Source organism: Gavia stellata, chromosome 35, assembly GCF_030936135.1.
Source record: "Gavia stellata isolate bGavSte3 chromosome 35, bGavSte3.hap2, whole genome shotgun sequence".
NCBI classification, from domain to species: Eukaryota; Metazoa; Chordata; class Aves; order Gaviiformes; family Gaviidae; genus Gavia; species Gavia stellata.
The window spans coordinates 978,710-1,006,309 of NC_082628.1; the positions used below are offsets into that span (position 1 = coordinate 978,710).

The following is a 27,600-nucleotide window of genomic DNA, read 5'->3' on the forward strand; positions in this document are numbered from 1 at the left end:
CTGGAAGAGTTACAGGTAGCACAGCTGAAGGGCTGAGCATCCCCCAAACAGGGGGAAAACTCTCCCCGAAATCCCATTGGCATTTCCCTGGAGGGCAGAAGGATGGGCAGGGGGAGATGCTTTGCACTGGGGAGGGCTGCCAGGGGCAGGTGTAGCGTCCCTGGTCGCAGCACGGAGGCAAAACGGTGTCTAAGAGAGAAGGAGACTTGGCGGCAGGACGCAAGGGAGCTCTAGACGCCCAGCCCCAACTTTTACCTTCTTCTCATTGCTAAACAGAGGCATGACGAGGAGGCACTGATTGACCAGGGGAGAAGGAGCAACGGTGCCAAGATTCACTATGAGAAGGAGGAGTTGGAAGGTGAGTCTCTGCTGAGATGCTGGTAGAGGGGCCACCAGCCCAGCGCCTTTTCCCGTTGCACAAAGTCCCTACAATGTCCCTCACTCGGTGTGACATCATGTGCAGCAAAACGTGCCATGCTTCTTAATAAAGCAGCACAGTTATTTTCACGTGTTTTAATATTACGGCTTTTCAACAGAGGGAAAAAGCCCCCGCGGAGGTCACGGTGTGAGCTTTAGCCATGGGGCTGGATAATTCACGGCTTGTTTACTCGCAGAGGCTGCTCCTGGCTTGGAGAGGTCTGGAGAATAATTGGACAGCTGCAGGCGCGAGGCTGTGCTTTTCTTCTTTTCTTCTGGAGTTCCTTATCATGGGACTGATTGGATCTTCTCTTGTCGCCTTGTGCCATACAAGGATTTTAAAAAGAATTCCCTTCTGTCACTGCTTAATGAGCAAGGCTGAGTGTTGGCCAGCCCAAGCTGGAATTTGAGAAGACGTTGGATGCTTTCAGGGCACTTTTGGGGGAGCCATCACTTGTTGTTGCTCTGTTGTTGCAAAGTTCGAGTAAAACAGGCTTGGAAAAAAGGAGAGGTCTGTGACATTCAGGGATCCAGTGAAAACAAAATTGGTGTTTCCTCCTGGGACGGCTGCACTGATTTAACCGTGGTGTCTGCGTCATCCATCTCCCCAATATCGCGAGTGATGCAAATGCTGCTTTTTTGCAGGCCACCGGACCCTGTACGCCGGCGTGCAGATGCCGCTGGTGGGGCAATGCCACCGGCATCACCGACCCCACAAGCAGAAGCATCGGGAACAGGAGGAGGACTGTGCCCCGACGGAGCAGGGCTACCACTGTAAGTCCCGCCACCCCGTTCACTAAACTCCTTGGGGCTACATGGGCGCTGGGGTCTTCTGCAAGCAGGTCCATGTGGCTAGTTTGAGTGACTTGCTGTTCTTCCGAGGGAAAGTGGCATTATTTAACAAGACCCTCTTTTTCAAAACTTTCATCTTTTTTTTTTGAGGTAGTTAAATGTATAATGGATTTAGGCTCATCTTCCTCAGCGGGATGCCTGCTTTAAAAATGGAAATGTGGGGAAGGAAAGCTGCCCATCCTTGTGCAGGGGTGGAATAGATGCTTCTCCTTCTCCGTGGCTCTGTGCAAGCCCCAACAGAGCCAGGGGAGAGGGGCCGGCCCAATATTTGTGGCTGAACTGGTGCCGATCTGATGCCCGCTTTGCATGTGAGCGTGATGGGCCATATTCGAGCGTGGTAACGGGACGGGTCTCTGTGTTCTGCCCCCAGGCACCCCGTCCCAGCGGGTGCAGTTCATCCTCAGGACCAAGGAGGACGAGCAGCATGTCCCTCACGCCTTGTTCACCGAGCTGGATGAGATCTGCGTGAAAGAGGGCGAAGATGCCGAGTGGAAGGAAACGGCAAGGTAAATCCCTGCTGCCGGCTGTGGTGGGAGAGGAGTCCCTGCGCCAGCAGTGCACGCGGGCTCTGCTTTCCGCTCCGCAGGACGCGAAGCTTTTGCAGCTGTAGGTGCTGATGCGAGGAGCCGTCTCCTCTTGCTACCTGTAGCTCTGTTAAAGGGGTTGGAGAGCTGGGGCTGTTTCCTTGCAATGGGGCTGACAGCACCCGATGTCCGCAGGTGGCTGAAGTTTGAGGAGGACGTGGAAGACGGCGGCGAGCGCTGGAGCAAGCCCTATGTGGCCACGCTGTCCTTGCACAGCCTCTTTGAGCTGAGGAGCTGCATCATCAATGGCACGGTGCTGCTGGACATTAGTGCCAACAGCATCGAAGAGATCGCAGGTACTGTGGGTGCCGCGTCCCTCCGGGAACGGTCGAGCTTGGCTCGCCGCTGTGCCCTTCCTTCCCAGATCAAACCCTGCCTCATTTTCCTGTGCCATGCTCAGATCTGATCCTGGGCCAGCAAGAACAGCTCACGGAGTTTGACGAGCGCACGCGGGCAAAAATTGGAGAAGTTCTTTTGAAGAAGCACCACCATCAGAACGAGAAGAAAAGAAACAACCTTCTCCGCTCGTTTGCTGATGTGAGCAAGAAGGGGTCGGACCTGCACCTCCTCGACAAGCCAGGTGAGGGTTCCTGCAGGGCTTTGGCACCCGGTGAAGGTTTCTGCAGGGCTTTGGCAGCAGATGAGGGTTTCTGCAGGGCTTTGGCCCCATTAGGTTTGTCCTAGCAAAGGAGAAGCATCCCAATTGCTCCTTGTCCGTCTTTCTGAGTGTCTTTCTTTTTTCTACCAGCTCAAACACTTACCCCTCATCCTTCTCCCACCACTGTGGAAGCTAAAAATGGGGTGAACCATGAGACCAGCACAACGGATTTAAGCAAGGTGAGACACTCATAGCTTTCTTAGGCCTTCAGGGCCGAATTTGCTGTTGCAACCTTGGCTGCAGAGGGAGCTGCAGGGTGCTGTGGGCTTTGCTTTTGGGGTAATTGCCTGAAAATGGCTTGTTGTGCCCAGGCGGAGCTGCACTTCATGAAGAAAATTCCCAGCGGGGCTGAAGCGTCCAACGTGCTCGTAGGAGAGCTGGATTTCCTTCGCCAGCCCATCGTGGCATTTGTCCGCCTGACCCCGGCTGTCCTCCTCTCGGGCATGACGGAAGTTCCCATCCCAACAAGGTCTGAACGAGAAGCACAAAGTTTTTATTTCAAACCCCCCCAACAAAACATCAGATGGCATGCATCAGTTTGGCATCCCAAGGGAACAAGGCCAGCGGGAGCCAGCACGTTTCTGCCAGCCACGTCTCCTTGCCTTCATTTCCCCCTTCCCTGCTGTAGCTTTTAAACCCATTGGCCAACGTGAATGAGAGTTGGCCCCAAAATGAAATTTGCGATGGGTTTTGATGAATTTCCAATTCATCACCGGAGTCGGTGAGCCTCCGTGTCCCCTCTCGAGCCGTGCTCTGGGCTGGGAGCTGCCAGGGATTTCCTTGGGTGCTCTTTGAGCCATGACACGTTCGTTTCTCTCCTTTTGTTTGTCTTGCCCAGGTTCCTGTTTGTTTTGCTTGGACCAGAAGGAAAAGCCCATCAGTACCATGAGATCGGCAGGTCCATGGCTACTATCATGACGGATGAGGTGCGACGTGAGAAGGGATATCTCTGGGTCATTTTTGGCTTTCTTCACCTCTCCCTGTCTCTGTAGTAGTGAGGAAGAGCATTTGCTGTCCCCGCTGCTGGCAGCTCTCCAAATAGCCCACCCTTCGTTCGCAGCCCAAAGCAAACACGCACGTTTGCATCCCCCCACATCCTGGAGGCTGAAATCCCACCCGGGGTGCATCCTGCACCTCGTCCTTCTCCCCAGGGTCCCCAGCACGCTGTCCCCAGTGGTGGCATTGCCAGGGCCAGTAAAACTTGTCCTCTCTAAGCAACAGGCTGCGGTGTGCCATGGGGGATGGGGGGCCTCGTGGAGGAGAGGATTACAAGGAACACGATGGACAGATTTTTCCTTTTGGGGGAATACTTCCTGCCATTGCCAGCAGGAAATTTGGGGGAAATTATCTTGCGTTTAGCCAAGTGCTTATTGCACTGCTTAGGGCATGCGAGATGGGTTGTCCTCTGAGCAGGTTGTCTCCTACGGGCAGGTTTTCCATGACGTCGCCTATAAAGCCAAGAACCGGGCTGACCTCGTGGCCGGCATCGATGAGTTTCTGGATCAGGTCACGGTCTTGCCGCCTGGAGAGTGGGATCCATCGATCCGAATCGAGCCCCCAAAAAACGTCCCTTCGCAGGTGGGTGCTGCGGTGGAGGGAGATGCGAGGGGGACGGGCAGGACGGCAGGCAGCTAGGGATGCTGTTCAGGGCTCCAGATTCACAAGGTCCCTGTTTGACACAGTCACATGGCCAGACCAGAAGCAAAACAAGCCAGTGGTTACAAATAGCTGTCTTTCTTATTTCCATTTGAACAGGAAAAAAGGAAGATGCCAGGAGCTCTCGATGACAGTGCTTCTGACAGTGAGCCAGAGAAGCACAGCGGTCCTGAACTGGAGCGGACGGGAAGGTGCAAGCTTTGATAGTTTGGGGTGTTTTTTTTCTGCTTGCCTCCCAAATCTGAGCATGCACCTTGCCTTTGAGCAGGTTTTTGGGGTTTTTTGGTTCAGTGAAGGGGCTCCACATGCCCAGCTGGGTCCCTGGGCTGGGCAGGTGGGAGATGTGGGCAGCTGAGCTCAGCCACAGCATCATTGCACACAGGTTTTCTTGATTTGGGGTGGAAGCAGATGTGCAAATACCTCCAGGTAGAGCTCTGCTGCTTCTCAGAGCAAGGGAGTGTTGCAGTAAGAGGGGATGGGCTCTCAGGTTAGGTCTTGTTTTTTCTTTTTTCTTCTTTTTATTTTTGTTGTTGGAGGGCATTTTGGCGTGCCTCAGTTTCTAGTGGGTGTAAAAAGGGAGAAGGAGACGGCTTCTTTTCAGCACTGAAAATTACTCCATGCTTGTGATTGCCCTTCTGCAGCCAAGAAAAGTCCATGTGGTCTTGCAGGAGAACTGTCTCTATTTTGTCCTTCTTCCAGGCTCTTTGGAGGTTTGATCCTGGATGTGAAGCGAAAAGCCCCGTGGTTCTGGAGCGACTTTCGGGATGGTCTGAGGCTGCAGTGTCTGGCGTCCTTCCTCTTCCTCTACTGTGCCTGCATGTCCCCTGTCATCACCTTTGGGGGACTGCTGGGGGAGGCGACCGATGGCCACATAGTGAGCAGCTCTCTCTGTTGGGTGGCACGGGGGAGGATAAAACTCATGCAAAAGTCCTTGCTGCAGTGAGTTTGCTCTGGGTTTTTTTTCCCCCTAATGCTTTCTGTACTCACTGCTGCCTCTCTTCCCCGGACAGAGTGCCATGGAGTCGCTGCTGGGCGCCTCCATGACCGGCGTGGTGTTTTCCCTCTTTGCTGGCCAACCTCTCACCATCCTCGGCAGCACCGGACCCGTGCTCGTCTTTGAGAAGATCCTCTACAAATTCTGCAAGTAAGGCTGGTTGCTGCGGCCGGGTGCTGTGAGAGCCTTCAGAAGGCAGCGGGGATGGAGAAAAGATGTTTGTCTTTCATTTCTCTCAGCGGCAGTTGTTCGATTGAAGTTGTCTTGTGTGTCACAGATGCTGCACGCTGCTGCTTTAGTATGTGATGGTGCGAGAGCCCTGGCTCTCTGAAGGATGGATGGGGTCATTTGGGGGTTTTAGGCTTAAAGCGAAGCAGCTGGAGGAGGAGAAACCACAAGGATGTGGATGCCCAAGATGGGCTGCACAAGGAAGAGGAGACAAATCACTCTGGTTTGGGAATGGGGGAAGATTTGCTTCCCTCTGAGTACAAAACAAGGCACTTCTTAGCCTGATTGTTGCTGGAAGTGGAAATACAGTTTGCTCAGGTAGCCAAATAGTCTACTGCTGAAATGTTGTGAGTTTGGATGATTTCATTGAAAAAGTAGGAGTTTTTCATGTGAAATGGGTATTTTCCATGACAGTCCTTCTGCTGTGATGACTTCGATGTGAGATGAACCACCCTTATTGCAATTTAAATTTATCATTAAGCCCCAACTTGGAGCCTCTTGCTGGCCTTTCCACCCTTGGTTTTATTTTGGTTTCCCAGGGAGTACACGCTCTCCTATCTCTCTCTGCGGGCATGCATCGGGCTGTGGACCGCCTTCTTCTGCATCGTGCTGGTGGCCACCGACGCCAGCTCTTTGGTGTGCTACATCACCCGCTTCACCGAAGAAGCCTTCGCCTCCCTCATCTGCCTCATCTTCATCTACGAGGCTCTAGAGAAGCTGAGTCACCTGCGGGAGACCTACCCTGTGCACATGCACAGCCAGCTCGACTTCCTCACCATCGACTAGTGGGTTTTTTCCTCCTAAAACGCCCCTGCCCCTTGGCAGGAGCTCAGGGCTGCACCTGCATCGCCTCTCCCTTACCCGTGTCTTGGCTTCTCTCCTCCCAGCTGTAAGTGTGAGGCACCGACGCATCCCAGCAATGAAACCCTGCGTTTCTGGGAGAGCAACAAGATCAACGTGTCTGGCATCGCCTGGGAAAACCTCACGGTGACCGTAAGTGCCCCGAGCCACTGCTTCCTCGTGCCGCGGCCACGGGGTCCAGGGGCATTCGCGTGGTGCACAAGTCGGAGCCCTTCAGGTGGTGATGGGTTTCCAGCTGTGCTAGTGCTGCTCTGAAAAGTCATTGCTTACATCTAATGGGTGGTTTTAACCCGCTTGGTCCTGGGAAGGAGAGTCCACCTTGTCCAGTCCACCTTGTGCCCAACATCGTGGGTAATAACTGTCCGCCTCCTCAACGCGGTGGCAGGACAATATTTCTGACCGGCAGCAGAAATAACCCCCTCGTTATGCGAGGTTTCCTTGCCGCACGTGCACTGCCTTTGTGTCCTGATGCTCTGTTTCTCCAGGAATGTCGGTATTTGCATGGAGAGTTTCAAGGACCTGCCTGTGGACCCAATGGCCCCTACACGCCTGACGTCCTCTTCTGGTGCTGCATCCTCTTCTTCTCCACCTTTGTGCTGTCGAGCTTACTGAAGAAGTTTAAGACCAGCCGATACTTCCCAACCAGAGTAGGTAGAAGACGGTGGCCAGCAGCAGTCTCCACGCTCATTTCCCAAAATGGCTTTCCTGGAGCACTAAGCAGTATTTGCCACCACTCGGTCGAGCTGGGAAACGTTGACCTTGAAGGCCAAGCTCTCCATCAGCGTGGACGTCCCTCACTCATTTCCATAAGCGCAAAAGGATCGTAGCATTTCCCACCTGCCTGGCGACCTGTCCTGGAGCCATCTCTTGCTCAGGCAGTGGGAAATCAGGTCTTCCACAGTTACTTTTTTTCACCTTCTGTGCATTATGTGCTCAAGGGGAAGGCTGATTCAGCTGAGGAGCTGCCATAGCAAACGACACTATTTCTTCCTTTTGAGGAGCAAATGATGCCTCAGTGCCTTATTCCCGTTTTAGCTGTGAGCGTGGCTGTCGTGGCAGACATCTGCTTCCTTCTTTTGTAATTTTATTTTTTTTTTTAAGGTTTCAATTAAGACAACCCTTTTCCACCTAATTAAACATTTTGTATTGCCTGGCACCAGATCTCACAGGCACAAACACAGCAACGGTATCTAACCAAGGGATTTGGCTGCATGTCCTCAGCATGGAGGGGTTTTGTTAACCGGTCTTAATGGCGTTGACGTCCCTCACTTTTCCATGTCATGTTGTGGCCCCCTTTGCGACGCCCCCTTCAGCTCTGGTTTCTTGCCCCAGGTACGGTCCACAGTAAGCGACTTTGCTGTTTTCCTCACCATCGTCGTCATGGTGCTCATGGACTTCATGATTGGGATCCCATCACCGAAGCTCCACGTCCCCCATATGTTCAAGGTAACGGGGTGTTTTGGCAGGGAGCTGGTTTCAGCCCTTGGGGATGCCACAAGGTGATGCCGGGGCAGGACAGGGCTGAGTCCGGAGGAGATGCTGGTGGTGCGACCATCTCCTCTTCTGCCTCCAAGCGCATTGTTTCCTTCGGGAAAGGAGAAGACAGCCCCAAAACTAGATACCTCCAGGAGAAGTATCTGTAGGTGCTTGCAAAGAGGGCACCGGCAGTGCTGAACCCCAGGGTGACGTGAAGCCAGGGCTGGGAGGTGCTCTGACATGGGAATGGAGGGGAAAAGCAAAGCCAGTGAGGTGGCTGGGCTGGGAGATGATGCTGATGTGTGTGCTTTGTTGCAGCCTACCAGAGACGACCGCGGGTGGTTCATCAGCCCCGTAGGACCCAACCCTTGGTGGACGGTGTTGGCTGCGCTCATCCCAGCTCTGCTCTGCACCATCTTGATCTTCATGGACCAGCAGATCACTGCTGTTATTGTGAACAGGAAGGAGCACAGGCTGAAGGTAAGGGGCTGCAAGAGATGAGCCCATCCCCAACCCACTCCGGGCTGCAGGCACGGGGAGAAGCTCCTATTCCAAATGCTTTGGGAAGGCATTGGTTTGGGAAAACGTCAGGCTGCGTGGCAGGATGCTCTCCTGCATTAATGATGACACAGGGAGCAAACGACAGGGAGTTCAGATGAGCAGCCTTTCAGAGGAGCAAATTAATCTTGGAGCAATAGAGAAGCGTGGTTTTGTTTTAAAATGTCAGCAGTGAATGGGGGATCGAATTGTGTTGACGCGCTGCCAGGGATAACTCAGAGTCACATCCTACTTGCAAGTGGTGGAAATTTCTTTATAAAGGAAAAAACCCGGTCTCTTTTTTTCTTTTGAGAAGTAGCTATCGCACAACCAAATCCACTTTGTCTGAACTCCTGTCACCTTTTCATGCAAGGGGCTTGCACAAAGAGCAGATACCTCCTTATTTGTTTCCAAGGCGTGTTTTAAATTCTCAAGAAGTTGACTTGCGCTCTAGCGGGGTTTGAGCCTGACTTGCGACGTTGTCCTTGCTCTTGTGCTGTGGGACGCTCATCTCCTTGTTTTGCTTCCCGCAGAAAGGATGTGGGTACCACCTGGACCTTTTCATGGTGGCCGTGATGCTCGGGGTGTGCTCTGTGATGGGGCTGCCCTGGTTTGTGGCTGCCACCGTCCTGTCCATCACCCACGTGAATAGCCTCAAAGTCGAGTCTGAGTGCGCAGCTCCAGGAGAACAACCCAAGTTTCTGGGGATACGAGAGCAGAGAGTCACTGGCTCCATGATCTTTGTGCTCATGGGCTGCTCTGTCTTCTTCACTTCTGTGTTAAAGGTAAGAGGAAAATGCAAAACACCCAACAGCCACGAGCTTTTTGGAGGTTACCCAAAACCAGTCCCCTCTCTCCAGGCCCGAGCAGCTGTGGAGCGGAGGAGGAGGTGATCCCAAACCTTGGGGCTTGACCCACAGTGGGAAGCAGCCTCCTCGCTTACGCTTTCCAGCCGTTCAGCACGTTATCGATGGCAATTTGCTCCCCCAAATGCCTCAGCACAGCCGTTCCAGTAGCTAAACACACTGAAATCATCTCCATGGGCTTCCTTGCGTGTTCCTCCCACAAGATAATCTCCTCGCTAGGCTAAGAGGAGGCACGTCGCTTTTGCTTGTTGCTACAAGAATAAGGAGAAAGGTTTTTCTACCGTCACAGAACGTGGCATATGGTAGCATGGTCGCCTGTTTTCCTCCAACCTTTCTGGAAGATAGGATTCTGCTGATGAAAGATAACTCCAACGGTCAGCCTAAAGCAGAGCGTTAGCTCACTCGCAGGCACAAAAGCTCTGCTGGTTAAAATCCGACACGTCTCTAACCCTGTGGAAACTGGAAAGCTGTAGGCAATTTGAGGCAGTGCCTGTAGAAGAGAGTGGTACTACTGAAAATGCAATTTAAAAAAATAAATGATTGCATTCTTTCTTTCAGTTTATACCAATGCCTGTGCTTTACGGCGTCTTTCTCTACATGGGCGTGTCGTCGCTCGGAGAAATTCAGGTACGGACTTTTTTACAGCGTGCAGCATGTCCGCTGCCTGGTATTTCATCTCCGTAGAAGCAGGAAAAAAGCAGCGGCATGGGAAAAAAACCTCTCGGAAAGCAAGCAATGAAAATATTTTGTGTACGAAAAAGATTGGAGGAGGCACAGGAGGTCTATAGGGCTGGGAGGACCGGGCAAGTTGAGCGCTCCCTGTTTAAACACAGGTTAGGGCAGGCCAGTGTTTGGTTAGGTGAAAATGGGGGAGTTGAGTGCACAGGGAAGGCAATTTCTACCACTGGTGGAAATCCTTGCTGGGGGATTCAGTGGGCCAAGACAAGCTAATCATAGAATAACGTGGCATAATTGCACGTGGGTGGGCAGCTCTCACGGGCAAGCTGGTTTCTAGCTGGAGCGAAGGGAAAATGGGTGCTGCTCCCAGGAGGAGCATAGTGGGATCCACGATTTCTCATGGCGAGCGAGATCCTGAAAACTCCCTCCACGTCTCAAGAGGGCCAGAAGCTTTCCGCAGTCCCAAGGTGGCAACTTTTCCACTTCGATTTTGCAGTTCTTCGATCGCTTGAAGCTGTTTTGGATGCCGGCGAAACACCAGCCGGATTTCATCTACCTGCGGCACGTCCCCTTGCGAAAGGTGCACTTCTTCACCGTGATCCAGCTGATCTGCCTCGTCCTGCTCTGGGCCATCAAGGTGTCCCGTGCCGCCATCGTCTTTCCCATGATGGTAAGAGGCGGTGCCGCTCGGCACAGGGATGTTTGCCGCGTTGGAGTGAGATGTAGCACCACCTCTGGCCTCACCGCATCTTCCCTCTATTTCGTGCAGGTTTTGGCTCTTGTATTTGTCCGGAAAGCCATGGATTTCTGCTTCTCAAAGCGAGAGCTCAGCTTCCTGGATGACCTTATGCCAGAGAGCAAGAAGAAGAAGTTGGACGGTGCCAAAAACGAAGCCAATGAAGAAGAGGTAACGCTTGCTGGGCGCTCGGGGCTGGACATCTCCCTCGGGCTGTGAGATTGCCTGTTTCTAGCACAGCTTGTCTTTACATGTTGGGGCAAGATCAGAACTCAAAAGAAACAGATCCTAATAGCCTGGATCCCACATCTTAACCTTTTTTTTCCCTGAATGAGCAGTGAGCTTAACACTTGAATAGAGGTATAATTTTTTAAATGAGTCATTTATAATAACAGATGATGATGATGATGATGATGATGATGGAAAGATTGGCTCGTAACAGTGTTTTTAACCCCCCCCCCCAAAAAATTCAGAGTGAAAGGTCTTTACCCTGCTGCGCTAATAGCTAAAGGTGCCACGAGTCAGAAGGAGAGGGCAGCATGCAATGTTTTTGCTGGGTGTTCAGGTTTTTTCCACTTGGATCCAAGACAGAGAACTTGATTTGTCCCTTTTTTCCGTCAGGAGTCCCCGAAAATGATGGAAGCTGCTGCTGCTGCCGGTTCAGTTCTGCTGAAACTGGGCAAGACCAGCAACTTGGATATCCCAAAGCAAAGCAGGGACAGGTAAAGCCCCACCAAGTGCCAGGACCCCCAGCAAGATTAGTTGGAAGGTGTTTGGCACAATTTTTTCCACTTGCATCTTTCTTGAGCGTCCCATAGAAAGCAGCAGTCAGCTTGGTGGGAAAATCACATCTACGGGCAGGGCTGCAGGAGGGGATCGCAGGGCTCTGCCTCCAAGCAGAGTGGCTGCACAACTCCCATCTGACCCCAAAAAGTCGCATCCTCAGTGACTTTAGGGTAGCTGGAGATCCTCATACGTAAAAACGAGGAGTTGCAGGCATGATCTGTACCAGCAGTGGCTTAGGAGCCCACTCCAAGGCTAAACGCCCGCAAGAGCCTTTGCACGGAGCTGTAGCTCTGCAGCTCTCAGGCTTGCCTCGCAAAACTCCTCATCCAGCAAAACCTGCCGTGCTTATGCTGAGCTTTGATTCTCGGGGCCCCGCTGTTCCTCTTGCTGATGCTAACGCACTTGGTGGCATCAGTTCCCGTAGTCACGGATTGCTCTGTGAAATATTTATTGCAGGACTGATCCTTGCGAGATTAATATCTCGGAGGAAGTGTTGAAAACGAGCGTGTGGAAGGCTCTCACTATGAACACAGAAACAGTCTGAATCCGGGGAGGAAAGAGGTAAAGGATTGCATGTGAACGTGACCGTGCTCCTCTGCAAGCGACGGCGCATGCCTACAGTTTTCCCGTGCTTCGGCAGGCAGTACCGAGCAAACGGCCCGTCCCTGGGAACAGGCAGCGAGGACTGTGGCATGCAAACCAGCTTGTCACTGCCAGGGTGGTCCCACGAACAGGGTTGAACCAGCAGCAGCCGGCAGGTCTTCCACTGATGGTGCTCTCCCTCTTTTTGTCTTTTTTCCCCCCAGTTTTGCTATTTAGGAGCCTCGGCTTTGAAGGGGAGGAGTGAGAACGTGACTCAGGGACGTGCCAACGCAGAGACGGGGAGATACCGCTGTTTTCCAGTTGGAGGATTCCCATTAAAGCCATGTCGATGTTTTCAGTTCTCCTTGGTGTGCTTCAGGCATTCAGTATCTCTAGACCAGCAAACTGAGGTGTACGTGCCAGTCAATGGGAGTTCGGTGTCGTGAAGTTCCCGTGTGTACGTGCGTGTGGTGGTGTGGGTTTGTAGTGGTAGAGGGACTGCTGCCGCTTTATCATTCAGTGCTGTTTTCCTTCCTTTTACCTCCCTGGCACTCTGTAGTTTTTTCTTCTCCCCTGTCCTTGCAAAGTCTCTTCTCTCCCAGGGTGGGATGAGCCGGGAGGAAAGCAGCAAGATGCCTTTTCCTTCTCCCTTCCCCTGCCGCTATGCAGGAAGAAGCTGTGAAGCAGAGATGGCTCTCGTGCTCTCTTGAGGTTTTGGGGCGGGGGGTCGTTGGGCTGTGGTGTCACCTCAGGCACATGCGGTCGAGTCGGCTGGCCGTGGAGCCTGGGAGGAGAGGACAAGCCAGAAGAAAAGGTCCCCTTGCAGCCCTGCATCTTGCTGTGGGCTCCTCAGCATGTGCTCCAGGCTCTCGGCGTCTGCAACTGGTGCCTCGTGCCCAGCTGGGACGGGTGCACGAGCCCTCCTGCCATCAGCTTGTCCCATCCTCTGCGGGAGCCTGTTCGTGCATGAAGCCAACCCCAAATGCCAAGGGCAAGTTGTTGCTCCTTGCAAATGGGTGGGGAAAAGAAACTACAGAATTGCTCTGTAAGGAAGAAAGGGGTACATCCCCAAGCAGGGCCAAAATCAGACGGCTTTTACGGGATGGGGTTTTGCAAGCTGTAGGTTGACTTTTGCCAGCGTGGCATGGTGACTGTCGGAGGGGACAGCTGCTGTCCTGCAGCGCCGCGGGAGCGGTTCCCGAGAAAAGGGAGGCGGAAGCAGCTGAAGGAGTTGAAGCCTTAGGCCGCAAGAGCTGAGCAGCTCCGGGTATTCCAAAGTATTTTTCCAACCGTGTCCCCGCCTGGCCAGGGAAGTCAGTGGAGGAGGTGGTGCGTCTGGCTCCCTCTGTATAGTGTGCTGGAGGTGAGGAAAGGATTAAGGAAGAGAGAGGTCAGAGGAAGGAGGAGGGGAGTTTGTGTGCGGCTGTGCTGAGGGTGGGGTTTGGAGTAAGTGGAGGGAGAGGCTGGGGAAGAGCCCCAGGCCGGAGCTGGAAGCCAAGGGAAGGTGATGTCCCTCTGGGAGAATTAAGGGCTCGGCCTCGGGGTTGGACCTGGGGATGGGGTGCTGGGTGGTACAGGTATAATTGGGGGGCATGAGTGGGGGTAGGGGTCCCTCTCCGGAGGCAGCCAGCTCGAGCTGTCACCCGAGAACTCCTCAAAGAGGGATGGGAAGCCTTCCCTGGGACTCTGCCTTCTCAGCGGGATCCCAGGGTCGGCCCCTGTTAGGGTGGCCGGCGTGGGTAAATCCCTAAGAGTGGTGAAGGTGCCTTCCGAGTGCCGCTTGGTGTTGGAGGCGAAGCTTTGGGTGCTTTGGGATTCGTACGACTGCCATCTGCTCAGGAGGGAAGGATGGGGGGAGAAAAGGTGGTTTAATGCACATGGTGGCATCTGGCAGCCTCCCTGCAGGAGGTGGCCTGGGCAGGGGCTGTGTCCTGCAATGTACTTCACTGTGTGGAGCATCCTCCAGAAAAGCCGTAATAAATCCATAGAAATAATTTTGGGTTTCAGGGGGTCTGCCAAGCCCGGCCAGGCTTGTTCCTGACATCAGGTATATGCACTATCCCGTCCCATATCATTTGCCCGACGTCTTGCTCGGCTGCGGTGGGTTCGTGCCTCCGCCCTGGTCCCTGCTTGCTGCTCCTGGGAGGGAGCGTGGTGCTGCCCCGAGGTTTCGCTCAACCTCCTCCAGCTCCAGGATGGAGAGCTGATGTTGAGGTTCACGGCAGAAGGTCCCCAAAGGCTTTTCCTGCCACGCAGCCGCCAGCGTGGAGTGGGGCTCAGCACCGTGCCTGAAGCATGGCCCCCTCCTGACTCTGCCCCGCCACGTCCCCGTGCAGCCCGTCTCTGGGCTGAGACAGCCGAGAAATCCTGGGGGGGACATGGCAATGTCCCTGCGTGGGCTGGTAGAGAGCCAGAAGGGAGCTCGTCTGGACAAATACAGAAGAACGAGGCACATTGTAATAGTGAGGCTGCCCAATCGTCACCCTTTATTTGCTGAAAACCAGACTGCTGGGTGCCTGTCAGCAAGCACTCATTACTCTGGTTTGATTTCTTCAGAGGTTGGTAGTACAGAAGGGAGGAAAAGGCACTCACCTTCTGCAAAGAGAACCGTTCCCCGAAAAGTCGGACCTTCCTCCTTTGCTCCAGTGATTTCCGATTTCAGTTTTACAAGCAATTACTGCTTTCAGCCTCCCAACAAAAGCAGCTTCGAAGCAGCCAACCGGAGCTTTGTGCTTAGGAAATAGTGCTAAGCGGAACAACTCTGGCTGCTCCAAAACTCCAAAGTGAGCGATGCAAAGCTCGGCATCCCCTTGCCCAGCCCAGTTTTGACAATGTGATGTTTTGCAGGCACCTGTCAGCAGCGAAGGACAGAAAGGGAAGGCAAAGCGTTTGCAAGTGCTGGTGCCCATGCTGGGATGGGATAAACTGCTTTCCGGAGGCTTCTCCCCTTCCTGCTCCATCCCATCCCAAGGCCACAGGTCCGCAACCCCACAGCTCTACGAAACCCTTAACTCCTCCAGCAATTTCCTCAACAAAATAAGCGCTCCGAGTCCATTTGAGTGGCCTAACCGGGACCGAGTGAGTTCTGAGCGGGGCCCTTTCCTTCGGTGGCATCTCCGCGCAAGGCTTGCCGCGATTTCGAGGATGCTGCAACAGAAGGACCATGGGACGCTGAGAGCATCTTGCTGCAGAGCCGGAGGTGCTCACTTGTCCTGTTTCCTCCTATGTTTCCTCCTAATGCGTATTTTGCCCCGTAAGGCGTATTTTCCCCAAGGCTTTGCACCTCACTCGTATTTTGGCAGCTTGTGCTTTTAAATACACCCAAACGCTGCTTATGCCTTTTGGCCCAGCAGGATGCGGCATTTACACCCCTTTTCTCTATTCCGGCTAGTTTTTGCCCAAAACAGAGCTGGTTTCTCCCCATCCACTAAGTTTTCCAAGCGGGAAGAGTCCTGGGGTGCGTGGCTTTAAATAACTGCCTGGATACGCATCACCGATTGTGATGCCATAAACGGTCACTTGTTGTGTCTCTGGAGTTGGTGCACACTGGGTGCCACTGAGCTCCTCTCGGTGAGAGCTGTCCAGGTGTCCCGGGGGACTCTGGCCCCCTGATTGATCTGGAGGTTCAATTATCCCCCCAAACCGGTGACCGACGTGAGGATGAACCAGAACGGGGCTTACAAAATGACACTTCTGGAAGAGTTACAGGTAGCACAGCCGAAGGGCTGAGCATCCCCCAAACAGGGGGAAAACTCTCCCCGAAATCCCATTGGCATTTCCCTGGAGGGCAGAAGGATGGGCAGGGGGAGATGCTTTGCACTGGGGAGGGCTGCCAGGGGCAGGTTTAGCGTCCCTGGTCGCAGCACGGAGGCAAAACGGTGTCTAAGAGAGAAGGAGACTTGCCGGCAGGACGCAAGGGAGCTCTAGACGCCCAGCCCCAACTTTTACCTTCTTCTCATTGCTAAACAGAGGCATGACGAGGAGGCACTGATTGACCAGGGGAGAAGGAGCAACGGTGCCAAGATTCACTATGAGAAGGAGGAGTTGGAAGGTGAGTCTCTGCTGAGATGCTGGTAGAGGGGCCACCAGCCCGGCGCCTTTTCCCGTTGCACAAAGTCCCTACAACGTCCCTCACTCGGTGTGACATCATGTGCAGCAAAACGTGCCATGCTTCTTAATAAAGCAGCACAGTTATTTTCACGTGTTTTAATATTACGGCTTTTCAACAGAGGGAAAAAGCCCCCGCGGAGGTCACGGTGTGAGCTTTAGCCATGGGGCTGGATAATTCACGGCTTGTTTACTCGCAGAGGCTGCTCCTGGCTTGGAGAGGTCTGGAGAATAATTGGACAGCTGCAGGCGCGAGGCTGTGCTTTTCTTCTTTTCTTCTGGAGTTCCTTATCATGGGACTGATTGGATCTTCTCTTGTCGCCTTGTGCCATACAAAGATTTTAAAAAGAATTCCCTTCTGGCACTGCTTAATGAGCAAGGCTGAGTGTTGGCCAGCCCAAGCTGGAATTTGAGAAGAGGTTGGATGCTTTCAGGGCACTTTTGGGGGAGCCATCACTTGTTGTTGCTCCGTTGTTGCAAAGTTCGAGTAAAACAGGCTTGGAAAAAAGGAGAGGTCTGTGACATTCAGGGATCCAGTGAAAACAAAATTGGTGTTTCCTCCTGGGACGGCTGCACTGATTTAACCGTGGTGTCTGCGTCATCCATCTCCCCAATATCGCGAGTGATGCAAATGCTGCTTTTTTGCAGGCCACCGGACCCTGTACGCCGGCGTGCAGATGCCGCTGGTGGGGCAATGCCACCGGCATCACCAACCCCACAAGCAGAAGCATCGGGAACAGGAGGAGGACTGTGCCCCAACGGAGCGGGGCTACCACTGTAAGTCCCGCCACCCCGTTCACTAAACTCCTTGGGGCTACATGGGCGCTGGGGTCTTCTGCAAGCAGGTCCATGTGGCTAGTTTGAGTGACTTGCTGTTCTTCCGAGGGAAAGTGGCATTATTTAACAAGACCCTCTTTTTTAAAACTTTCATCTTTTTTTTTTGAGGTAGTTAAATGTATAATGGATTTAGGCTCATCTTCCTCAGCGGGATGCCTGCTTTAAAAATGGAAATGTGGGTAAGGAAAGCTGCCCATCCTTGTGCAGGGGTGGAATAGATGCTTCTCCTTCTCCGTGGCTCTGTGCAAGCCCCAACAGAGCCAGGGGAGAGGGGCCGGCCCAATATTTGTGGCTGAACTGGTGCCGATCTGATGCCCGCTTTGCATGTGAGCGTGATGGGCCATATTCGAGCGTGGTAACGGGACGGGTCTCTGTGTTCTACCCCCAGGCACCCCGTCCCAGCGGGTGCAGTTCATCCTCAGGACCAAGGAGGACGAGCAGCATGTCCCTCACGCCTTGTTCACCGAGCTGGATGAGATCTGCGTGAAAGAGGGCGAAGATGCCGAGTGGAAGGAAACGGCAAGGTAAATCCCTGCTGCCGGCTGTGGTGGGAGAGGAGTCCCTGCGCCAGCAGTGCACGCGGGCTCTGCTTTCCGCTCCGCAGGACGCGAAACTTTTGCAGCTGTAGGTGCTGATGCGAGGAGCCGTCTCCTCTTGCTACCTGTAGCTCTGTTAAAGGGGTTGGAGAGCTGGGGCTGTTTCCTTGCAATGGGGCTGACAGCACCCGATGTCCGCAGGTGGCTGAAGTTTGAGGAGGACGTGGAAGACGGCGGCGAGCGCTGGAGCAAGCCCTATGTGGCCACGCTGTCCTTGCACAGCCTCTTTGAGCTGAGGAGCTGCATCATCAATGGCACGGTGCTGCTGGACATTAGTGCCAACAGCATCGAAGAGATCGCAGGTACTGTGGGTGCCGCGTCCCTCCGGGAACGGTCGAGCTTGGCTCGCCGCTGTGCCCTTCCTTCCCAGATCAAACCCTGCCTCATTTTCCTGTGCCATGCTCAGATCTGATCCTGGGCCAGCAAGAACAGCTCACGGAGTTTGACGAGTGCACGCGGGCAAAAATTGGAGAAGTTCTTTTGAAGAAGCACCACCATCAGAACGAGAAGAAAAGAAACAACCTTCTCCGCTCGTTTGCTGATGTGAGCAAGAAGGGGTCGGACCTGCACCTCCTCGACAAGCCAGGTGAGGGTTCCTGCAGGGCTTTGGCACCCGGTGAAGGTTTCTGCAGGGCTTTGGCAGCAGATGAGGGTTTCTGCAGGGCTTTGGCCCCATTAGGTTTGTCCTAGCAAAGGAGAAGCATCCCAATTGCTCCTTGTCCGTCTTTCTGAGTGTCTTTCTTTTTTCTACCAGCTCAAACACTTACCCCTCATCCTTCTCCCACCACTGTGGAAGCTAAAAATGGGGTGAACCATGAGACCAGCACAACGGATTTAAGCAAGGTGAGACACTCATAGCTTTCTTAGGCCTTCAGGGCCGAATTTGCTGTTGCAACCTTGGCTGCAGAGGGAGCTGCAGGGTGCTGTGGGCTTTGCTTTTGGGGTAATTGCCTGAAAATGGCTTGTTGTGCCCAGGCGGAGCTGCACTTCATGAAGAAAATTCCCAGCGGGGCTGAAGCGTCCAACGTGCTCGTAGGAGAGCTGGATTTCCTTCGCCAGCCCATCGTGGCATTTGTCCGCCTGACCCCGGCTGTCCTCCTCTCGGGCATGACGGAAGTTCCCATCCCAACAAGGTCTGAACGAGAAGCACAAAGTTTTTATTTCAAACCCCCCCAACAAAACATCAGATGGCATGCATCAGTTTGGCATCCCAAGGGAACAAGGCCAGCGGGAGCCAGCACGTTTCTGCCAGCCACGTCTCCTTGCCTTCATTTCCCCCTTCCCTGCTGTAGCTTTTAAACCCATTGGCCAACGTGAATGAGAGTTGGCCCCAAAATGAAATTTGCGATGGGTTTTGATGAATTTCCAATTCATCACCGGAGTCGGTGAGCCTCCGTGTCCCCTCTCGAGCCGTGCTCTGGGCTGGGAGCTGCCAGGGATTTCCTTGGGTGCTCTTTGAGCCATGACACGTTCGTCTCTCTCCTTTTGTTTGTCTTGCCCAGGTTCCTGTTTGTTTTGCTTGGACCAGAAGGAAAAGCCCATCAGTACCATGAGATCGGCAGGTCCATGGCTACTATCATGACGGATGAGGTGCGACGTGAGAAGGGATATCTCTGGGTCATTTTTGGCTTTCTTCACCTCTCCCTGTCTCTGTAGTAGTGAGGAAGAGCGTTTGCTGTCCCCGCTGCCGGCAGCTCTCCAAATAGCCCACCCTTCGTTCGCACCCCAAAGCAAACACGCACGTTTGCATCCCCCCACATCCTGGAGGCTGAAATCCCACCCGGGGTGCATCCTGCACCTCGTCCTTCTCCCCGGGGTCCCCAGCACGCTGTCCCCAGTGGTGGCATTGCCAGGGCCAGTAAAACTTGTCCTCTTTAAGCAACAGGCTGCGGTGTGCCATGGGGGATGGGGGGCCTCGTGGAGGAGAGGATTACAAGGAACACGATGGACAGATTTTTCCTTTTGGGGGAATACTTCCTGCCATTGCCAGCAGGAAATTTGGGGGAAATTATCTTGCGTTTAGCCAAGTGCTTATTGCACTGCTTAGGGCATGCGAGATGGGTTGTCCTCTGAGCAGGTTGTCTCCTACGGGCAGGTTTTCCATGACGTCGCCTATAAAGCCAAGAACCGGGCTGACCTCGTGGCCGGCATCGATGAGTTTCTGGATCAGGTCACGGTCTTGCCGCCTGGAGAGTGGGATCCATCGATCCGAATCGAGCCCCCGAAAAACGTCCCTTCGCAGGTGGGTGCTGCGGTGGAGGGAGGTGCGAGGGGGACGGGCAGGACGGCAGGCAGCTGGGGATGCTGTTCAGGGCTCCAGATTCACAAGGTCCCTATTTGACACAGTCACATGGCCAGACCAGAAGCAAAACAAGCCAGTGGTTACAAATAGCTGTCTTTCTCTTATTTCCATTTGAACAGGAAAAAAGGAAGATGCCAGGAGCTCTTGATGACAGTGCTTCTCACACCAAGCCGGAGAAGCACAGCGGTCCTGAACTGGAGCGGACGGGAAGGTGCAAGCTTTGATAGTTTGGGGTGTTTTTTTTCTGCTTGCCTCCCAAATCTGAGCATGCACCTTGCCTTTGAGCAGGTTTTTGGGGTTTTTTGGTTCAGTGAAGGGGCTCCACATGCCCAGCTGGGTCCCTGGGCTGGGCAGGTGGGAGATGTGGGCAGCTGGGCTCAGCCACAGCATCATTGCACACAGGTTTTCTTGATTTGGGGTGGAAGCAGATGTGCAAATACCTCCAGGTAGAGCTCTGCTGCTTCTCAGAGCAAGGGAGTGTTGCAGTAAGAGGGGATGGGCTCTCAGGTTAGGTCTTGTTTTTTCTTTTTTCTTCTTTTTATTTTTGTTGTTGGAGGGCATTTTGGCGTGCCTCAGTTTCTAGTGGGTGTAAAAAGGGAGAAGGAGACGGCTTCTTTTCAGCACTGAAAATTACTCCATGCTTGTGATTGCCCTTCTGCAGCCAAGAAAAGTCCATGTGGTCTTGCAGGAGAACTGTCTCTATTTTGTCCTTCTTCCAGGCTCTTTGGAGGTTTGATCCTGGATGTGAAGCGAAAAGCCCCGTGGTTCTGGAGCGACTTTCGGGATGGTCTGAGGCTGCAGTGTCTGGCGTCCTTCCTCTTCCTCTACTGTGCCTGCATGTCCCCTGTCATCACCTTTGGGGGACTGCTGGGGGAGGCGACCGATGGCCACATAGTGAGCAGCTCTCTCTGTTGGGTGGCACGGGGGAGGATAAAACTCATGCAAAAGTCCTTGCTGCAGTGAGTTTGCTCTGGGTTTTTTTTCCCCCTAATGCTTTCTGTACTCACTGCTGCCTCTCTTCCCCGGACAGAGTGCCATGGAGTCGCTGCTGGGCGCCTCCATGACCGGCGTGGTGTTTTCCCTCTTTGCTGGCCAACCTCTCACCATCCTCGGCAGCACCGGACCCGTGCTCGTCTTTGAGAAGATCCTCTACAAATTCTGCAAGTAAGGCTGGTTGCTGCGGCCGGGTGCTGTGAGAGCCTTCAGAAGGCAGCGGGGATGGAGAAAAGATGTTTGTCTTTCATTTCTCTCAGCGGCAGTTGTTCGATTGAAGTTGTCTTGTGTGTCACAGATGCTGCACGCTGCTGCTTTAGTATGCGATGGTGCGAGAGCCCTGGCTCTCTGAAGGATGGATGGGGTCATTTGGGGGTTTTAGGCTTAAAGCGAAGCAGCTGGAGGAGGAGAAACCACAAGGATGTGGATGCCCAAGATGGGCTGCACAAGGAAGAGGAGACAAATCACTCTGGTTTGGGAATGGGGGAAGATTTGCTTCCCTCTGAGTACAAAACAAGGCACTTCTTAGCCTGATTGTTGCTGGAAGTGGAAATACAGTTTGCTCAGGTAGCCAAATAGTCTACTGCTGAAATGTTGTGAGTTTGGATGATTTCATTGAAAAAGTAGGAGTTTTTCATGTGAAATGGGTATTTTCCATGACAGTCCTTCTGCTGTGATGACTTCGATGTGAGATGAACCACCCTTATTGCAATTTAAATTTATCATTAAGCCCCAACTTGGAGCCTCTTGCTGGCCTTTCCACCCTTGGTTTTATTTTGGTTTCCCAGGGAGTACACGCTCTCCTATCTCTCTCTGCGGGCATGCATCGGGCTGTGGACCGCCTTCTTCTGCATCGTGCTGGTGGCCACCGACGCCAGCTCTTTGGTGTGCTACATCACCCGCTTCACCGAAGAAGCCTTCGCCTCCCTCATCTGCCTCATCTTCATCTACGAGGCTCTAGAGAAGCTGAGTCACCTGCGGGAGACCTACCCTGTGCACATGCACAGCCAGCTCGACTTCCTCACCATCGACTAGTGGGTTTTTTCCTCCTAAAACGCCCCTGCCCCTTGGCAGGAGCTCAGGGCTGCACCTGCATCGCCTCTCCCTTACCCGTGTCTTGGCTTCTCTCCTCCCAGCTGTAAGTGTGAGGCACCGACGCATCCCAGCAATGAAACCCTGCGTTTCTGGGAGAGCAACAAGATCAACGTGTCTGGCATCGCCTGGGAAAACCTCACGGTGACCGTAAGTGCCCCGAGCCACTGCTTCCTCGTGCCGCGGCCACGGGGTCCAGGGGCATTCGCGTGGTGCACAAGTCGGAGCCCTTCAGGTGGTGATGGGCTTCCAGCTGTGCTAGTGCTGCTCTGAAAAGTCATTGCTTACATCTAATGGGTGGTTTTAACCCGCTTGGTCCTGGGAAGGAGAGTCCACCTTGTCCAGTCCACCTTGTGCCCAACATCGTGGGTAATAACTGTCCGCCTCCTCAACGCGGTGGCAGGACAATATTTCTGACCGGCAGCAGAAATAACCCCCTCGTTATGCAAGGTTTCCTTGCCGCACGTGCACTGCCTTTGTGTCCTGATGCTCTGTTTCTCCAGGAATGTCGGTATTTGCATGGAGAGTTTCAAGGACCTGCCTGTGGACCCAATGGCCCCTACACGCCTGACGTCCTCTTCTGGTGCTGCATCCTCTTCTTCTCCACCTTTGTGCTGTCGAGCTTACTGAAGAAGTTTAAGACCAGCCGATACTTCCCAACCAGAGTAGGTAGAAGACGGTGGCCAGCAGCAGTCTCCACGCTCATTTCCCAAAATGGCTTTCCTGGAGCACTAAGCAGTATTTGCCACCACTCGGTCGAGCTGGGAAACGTTGACCTTGAAGGCCAAGCTCTCCATCAGCGTGGACGTCCCTCACTCATTTCCATGAGCGCAAAAGGATCGTAGCATTTCCCACCTGCCTGGCGACCTGTCCTGGAGCCATCTCTTGCTCAGGCAGTGGGAAATCAGGTCTTCCACAGTTACTTTTTTTCACCTTCTGTGCATTATGTGCTCAAGGGGAAGGCTGATTCAGCTGAGGAGCTGCCATAGCAAACGACACTATTTCTTCCTTTTGAGGAGCAAATGATGCCTCAGTGCCTTATTCCCGTTTTAGCTGTGAGCGTGGCTGTCGTGGCAGACATCTGCTTCCTTCTTTTGTAATTTTATTTTTTTTTTTAAGGTTTCAATTAAGACAACCCTTTTCCACCTAATTAAACATTTTGTATTGCCTGGCACCAGATCTCACAGGCACAAACACAGCAACGGTATCTAACCAAGGGATTTGGCTGCATGTCCTCAGCATGGAGGGGTTTTGTTAACCGGTCTTAATGGCGTTGACGTCCCTCACTTTTCCATGTCATGTTGTGGCCCCCTTTGCGACGCCCCCTTCAGCTCTGGTTTCTTGCCCCAGGTACGGTCCACAGTAAGCGACTTTGCTGTTTTCCTCACCATCGTCGTCATGGTGCTCATGGACTTCATGATTGGGATCCCATCACCGAAGCTCCACGTCCCCCATATGTTCAAGGTAACGGGGTGTTTTGGCAGGGAGCTGGTTTCAGCCCTTGGGGATGCCACAAGGTGATGCCGGGGCAGGACAGGGCTGAGTCCGGAGGAGATGCTGGTGGTGCGACCATCTCCTCTTCTGCCTCCAAGCGCATTGTTTCCTTCGGGAAAGGAGAAGACAGCCCCAAAACTAGATACCTCCAGGAGAAGTATCTGTAGGTGCTTGCAAAGAGGGCACCGGCAGTGCTGAACCCCAGGGTGACGTGAAGCCAGGGCTGGGAGGTGCTCTGACATGGGAATGGAGGGGAAAAGCAAAGCCAGTGAGGTGGCTGGGCTGGGAGATGATGCTGATGTGTGTGCTTTGTTGCAGCCTACCAGAGACGACCGCGGGTGGTTCATCAGCCCCGTAGGACCCAACCCTTGGTGGACGGTGTTGGCTGCGCTCATCCCAGCTCTGCTCTGCACCATCTTGATCTTCATGGACCAGCAGATCACTGCTGTTATTGTGAACAGGAAGGAGCACAGGCTGAAGGTAAGGGGCTGCAAGAGATGAGCCCATCCCCAACCCACTCCGGGCTGCAGGCACGGGGAGAAGCTCCTATTCCAAATGCTTTGGGAAGGCATTGGTTTGGGAAAACGTCAGGCTGCGTGGCAGGATGCTCTCCTGCATTAATGATGACACAGGGAGCAAACGACAGGGAGTTCAGATGAGCAGCCTTTCAGAGGAGCAAATTAATCTTGGAGCAATAGAGAAGCGTGGTTTTGTTTTAAAATGTCACCAGTGGATGGGGGATCGAATTGTGTTGACGCGCTGCCAGGGATAACTCAGAGTCACATCCTACTTGCAAGTGGTGGAAATTTCTTTATAAAGGAAAAAACCCGGTCTCTTTTTTTCTTTTGAGAAGTAGCTATCGCACAACCAAATCCACTTTGTCTGAACTCCTGCCACCTTTTCATGCAAGGGGCTTGCACAAAGAGCAGATACCTCCTTATTTGTTTCCGAGGCGTGTTTTAAATTCTCAAGAAGTTGACTTGCGCTCTAGCGGGGTTTGAGCCTGACTTGCGACGTTGTCCTTGCTCTTGTGCTGTGGGACGCTCATCTCCTTGTTTTGCTTCCCGCAGAAAGGATGTGGGTACCACCTGGACCTTTTCATGGTGGCCGTGATGCTCGGGGTGTGCTCCGTGATGGGGCTGCCCTGGTTTGTGGCTGCCACCGTCCTGTCCATCACCCACGTGAATAGCCTCAAAGTCGAGTCTGAGTGCGCAGCTCCAGGAGAACAACCCAAGTTTCTGGGGATACGAGAGCAGAGAGTCACTGGCTCCATGATCTTTGTGCTCATGGGCTGCTCTGTCTTCTTCACTTCTGTGTTAAAGGTAAGAGGAAAATGCAAAACACCCAACAGCCACGAGCTTTTTGGAGGTTACCCAAAACCAGTCCCCTCTCTCCAGGCCCAAGCAGCTGTGGAGTGGAGGAGGAGGTGATCCCAAACCTTGGGGCTTGACCCACAGTGGGAAGCAGCCTCCTCGCTTACGCTTTCCAGCCGTTCAGCACGTTATCGATGGCAATTTGCTCCCCCAAATGCCTCAGCACAGCCGTTCCAGTAGCTAAACACACTGAAATCATCTCCATGGGCTTCCTTGCGTGTTCCTCCCACAAGATAATCTCCTCGCTAGGCTAAAAGGAGGCACGTCGCTTTTGCTTGTTGCTACAAGAATAAGGAGAAAGGTTTTTCTACCGTCACAGAACGTGGCATATGGTAGCATGGTCGCCTGTTTTCCTCCAACCTTTCTGGAAGATAGGATTCTGCTGATGAAAGATAACTCCAACGGTCAGCCTAAAGCAGAGCGTTAGCTCACTCGCAGGCACAAAAGCTCTGCTGGTTAAAATCCGACACGTCTCTAACCCTGTGGAAACTGGAAAGCTGTAGGCAATTTGAGGCAGTGCCTGTAGAAGAGAGTGGTACTACTGAAAATGCAATTTAAAAAAATAAATGATTGCATTCTTTCTTTCAGTTTATACCAATGCCTGTGCTTTACGGCGTCTTTCTCTACATGGGCGTGTCGTCGCTCGGAGAAATTCAGGTACGGACTTTTTTACAGCGTGCAGCATGTCCGCTGCCTGGTATTTCATCTCCGTAGAAGCAGGAAAAAAGCAGCGGCATGGGAAAAAAACCTCTCGGAAAGCAAGCAATGAAAATATTTTGTGTACGAAAAAGATTGGAGGAGGCACAGGAGGTCTATAGGGCTGGGAGGACCGGGCAAGTTGAGCGCTCCCTGTTTAAACACAGGTTAGGGCAGGCCAGTGTTTGGTTAGGTGAAAATGGGGGAGTTGAGTGCACAGGGAAGGCAATTTCTACCACTGGTGGAAATCCTTGCTGGGGGATTCAGTGGGCCAAGACAAGCTAATCATAGAATAACGTGGCATAATTGCACGTGGGTGGGCAGCTCTCACGGGCAAGCTGGTTTCTAGCTGGAGCGAAGGGAAAATGGGTGCTGCTCCCAGGAGGAGCATAGTGGGATCCACGGTTTCTCATGGCGAGCGAGATCCTGAAAACTCCCTCCACGTCTCAAGAGGGCCAGAAGCTTTCCGCAGTCCCAAGGTGGCAACTTTTCCACTTTGACTTTGCAGTTCTTCGATCGCTTGAAGCTGTTTTGGATGCCGGCGAAACACCAGCCGGATTTCATCTACCTGCGGCACGTCCCCTTGCGAAAGGTGCACTTCTTCACCGTGATCCAGCTGATCTGCCTCGTCCTGCTCTGGGCCATCAAGGTGTCCCGTGCCGCCATCGTCTTTCCCATGATGGTAAGAGGCGGTGCCGCTCGGCACAGGGATGTTTGCCGCGTTGGAGTGAGATGTAGCACCACCTCTGGCCTCACCGCATCTTCCCTCTATTTCGTGCAGGTTTTGGCTCTTGTATTTGTCCGGAAAGCCATGGATTTCTGCTTCTCAAAGCGAGAGCTCAGCTTCCTGGATGACCTTATGCCAGAGAGCAAGAAGAAGAAGTTGGACGGTGCCAAAAACGAAGCCAATGAAGAAGAGGTAACGCTTGCTGGGCGCTCGGGGCTGGACATCTCCCTCGGGCTGTGAGATTGCCTGTTTCTAGCACAGCTTGTCTTTACATGTTGGGGCAAGATCAGAACTCAAAAGAAACAGATCCTAATAGCCTGGATCCCACATCTTAACCTTTTTTTTCCCTGAATGAGCAGTGAGCTTAACACTTGAATAGAGGTATAATTTTTTAAATGAGTCATTTATAATAACAGATGATGATGATGATGATGGAAAGATTGGCTCGTAACAGTGTTTTTAACGCCCCCCCCAAAAAAATTCAGAGTGAAAGGTCTTTACCCTGCTGCGCTAATAGCTAAAGGTGCCACGAGTCAGAAGGAGAGGGCAGCATGCAATGTTTTTGCTGGGTGTTCAGGTTTTTTCCACTTGGATCCAAGACAGAGAACTTGATTTGTCCCTTTTTTCCGTCAGGAGTCCCCGAAAATGATGGAAGCTGCTGCTGCTGCCGGTTCAGTTCTGCTGAAACTGGGCAAGACCAGCAACTTGGATATCCCAAAGCAAAGCAGGGACAGGTAAAGCCCCACCAAGTGCCAGGACCCCCGGCAAGATTAGTTGGAAGGTGTTTGGCACAGTTTTTTCCACTTGCATCTTTCTTGAGCGTCCCATAGAAAGCAGCAGTCAGCTTGGTGGGAAAATCACATCTACGGGCAGGGCTGCAGGAGGGGATCGCAGGGCTCTGCCTCCAAGCAGAGTGGCTGCACAACTCCCATCTGACCCCAAAAAGTCGCATCCTCAGTGACTTTAGGGTAGCTGGAGATCCTCATACGTAAAAACGAGGAGTTGCAGGCATGATCTGTACCAGCAGTGGCTTAGGAGCCCACTCCAAGGCTAAACGCCCGCAAGAGCCTTTGCACGGAGCTGTAGCTCTGCAGCTCTCAGGCTTGCCTCGCAAAACTCCTCATCCAGCAAAACCTGCCGTGCTTATGCTGAGCTTTGATTCTCGGGGCCCCGCTGTTCCTCTTGCTGATGCTAACGCACTTGGTGGCATCAGTTCCCGTAGTCACGGATTGCTCTGTGAAATATTTATTGCAGGACTGATCCTTGCGAGATTAATATCTCGGAGGAAGTGTTGAAAACGAGCGTGTGGAAGGCTCTCACTATGAACACAGAAACAGTCTGAATCCGGGGAGGAAAGAGGTAAAGGATTGCATGTGAACGTGACCGTGCTCCTCTGCAAGCGACGGCGCATGCCTACAGTTTTCCCGTGCTTCGGCAGGCAGTACCGAGCAAACGGCCCGTCCCTGGGAACA

The 27,600-nt window shown here is 53.1% G+C and overlaps 2 protein-coding genes across 3 annotated transcripts; both read left to right on the forward strand.

Moving 5' to 3' along the window:
* The first annotated feature begins 270 nt into the window (after positions 1–270).
* LOC132320373 (electroneutral sodium bicarbonate exchanger 1-like) lies at positions 271–13,264 on the forward strand. 2 transcript variants are annotated; one of them, XM_059832659.1, is made up of 23 exons: positions 271–358; positions 1,063–1,191; positions 1,640–1,775; positions 1,989–2,149; positions 2,254–2,433; positions 2,602–2,690; positions 2,823–2,980; positions 3,350–3,437; positions 3,943–4,089; positions 4,267–4,358; positions 4,867–5,041; positions 5,178–5,311; positions 5,929–6,174; positions 6,277–6,382; positions 6,736–6,897; positions 7,583–7,696; positions 8,045–8,206; positions 8,797–9,048; positions 9,688–9,756; positions 10,304–10,477; positions 10,577–10,714; positions 11,165–11,265; positions 11,786–11,873. In XM_059832659.1, the coding sequence occupies exons 2-23, from the start codon at positions 1,092–1,094 to the stop codon at positions 11,871–11,873; spliced, it is 3,072 nt and encodes a 1,023-aa protein (XP_059688642.1). In that variant the 5' UTR covers positions 271–358; positions 1,063–1,091. The 2 variants fall into 2 exon arrangements, with proteins under 2 accessions (XP_059688642.1, XP_059688643.1); XM_059832660.1 differs by lacking the exons at positions 11,165–11,265; positions 11,786–11,873 and adding an exon at positions 13,238–13,264 and having other exon boundaries at positions 1,063–1,166; positions 1,603–1,775.
* A 203-nt stretch (positions 13,265–13,467) lies between these two features.
* Positions 13,468–27,470, forward strand: LOC132320344 (electroneutral sodium bicarbonate exchanger 1-like). The gene is made up of 24 exons (XM_059832624.1): positions 13,468–13,488; positions 15,881–15,962; positions 16,667–16,795; positions 17,244–17,379; positions 17,593–17,753; positions 17,858–18,037; positions 18,206–18,294; positions 18,427–18,584; positions 18,954–19,041; positions 19,547–19,693; positions 19,873–19,964; positions 20,473–20,647; positions 20,784–20,917; positions 21,535–21,780; positions 21,883–21,988; positions 22,342–22,503; positions 23,189–23,302; positions 23,651–23,812; positions 24,403–24,654; positions 25,294–25,362; positions 25,910–26,083; positions 26,183–26,320; positions 26,762–26,862; positions 27,383–27,470. The coding sequence occupies exons 1-24, from the start codon at positions 13,468–13,470 to the stop codon at positions 27,468–27,470; spliced, it is 3,204 nt and encodes a 1,067-aa protein (XP_059688607.1).
* The last annotated feature ends 130 nt before the right edge of the window (positions 27,471–27,600 follow it).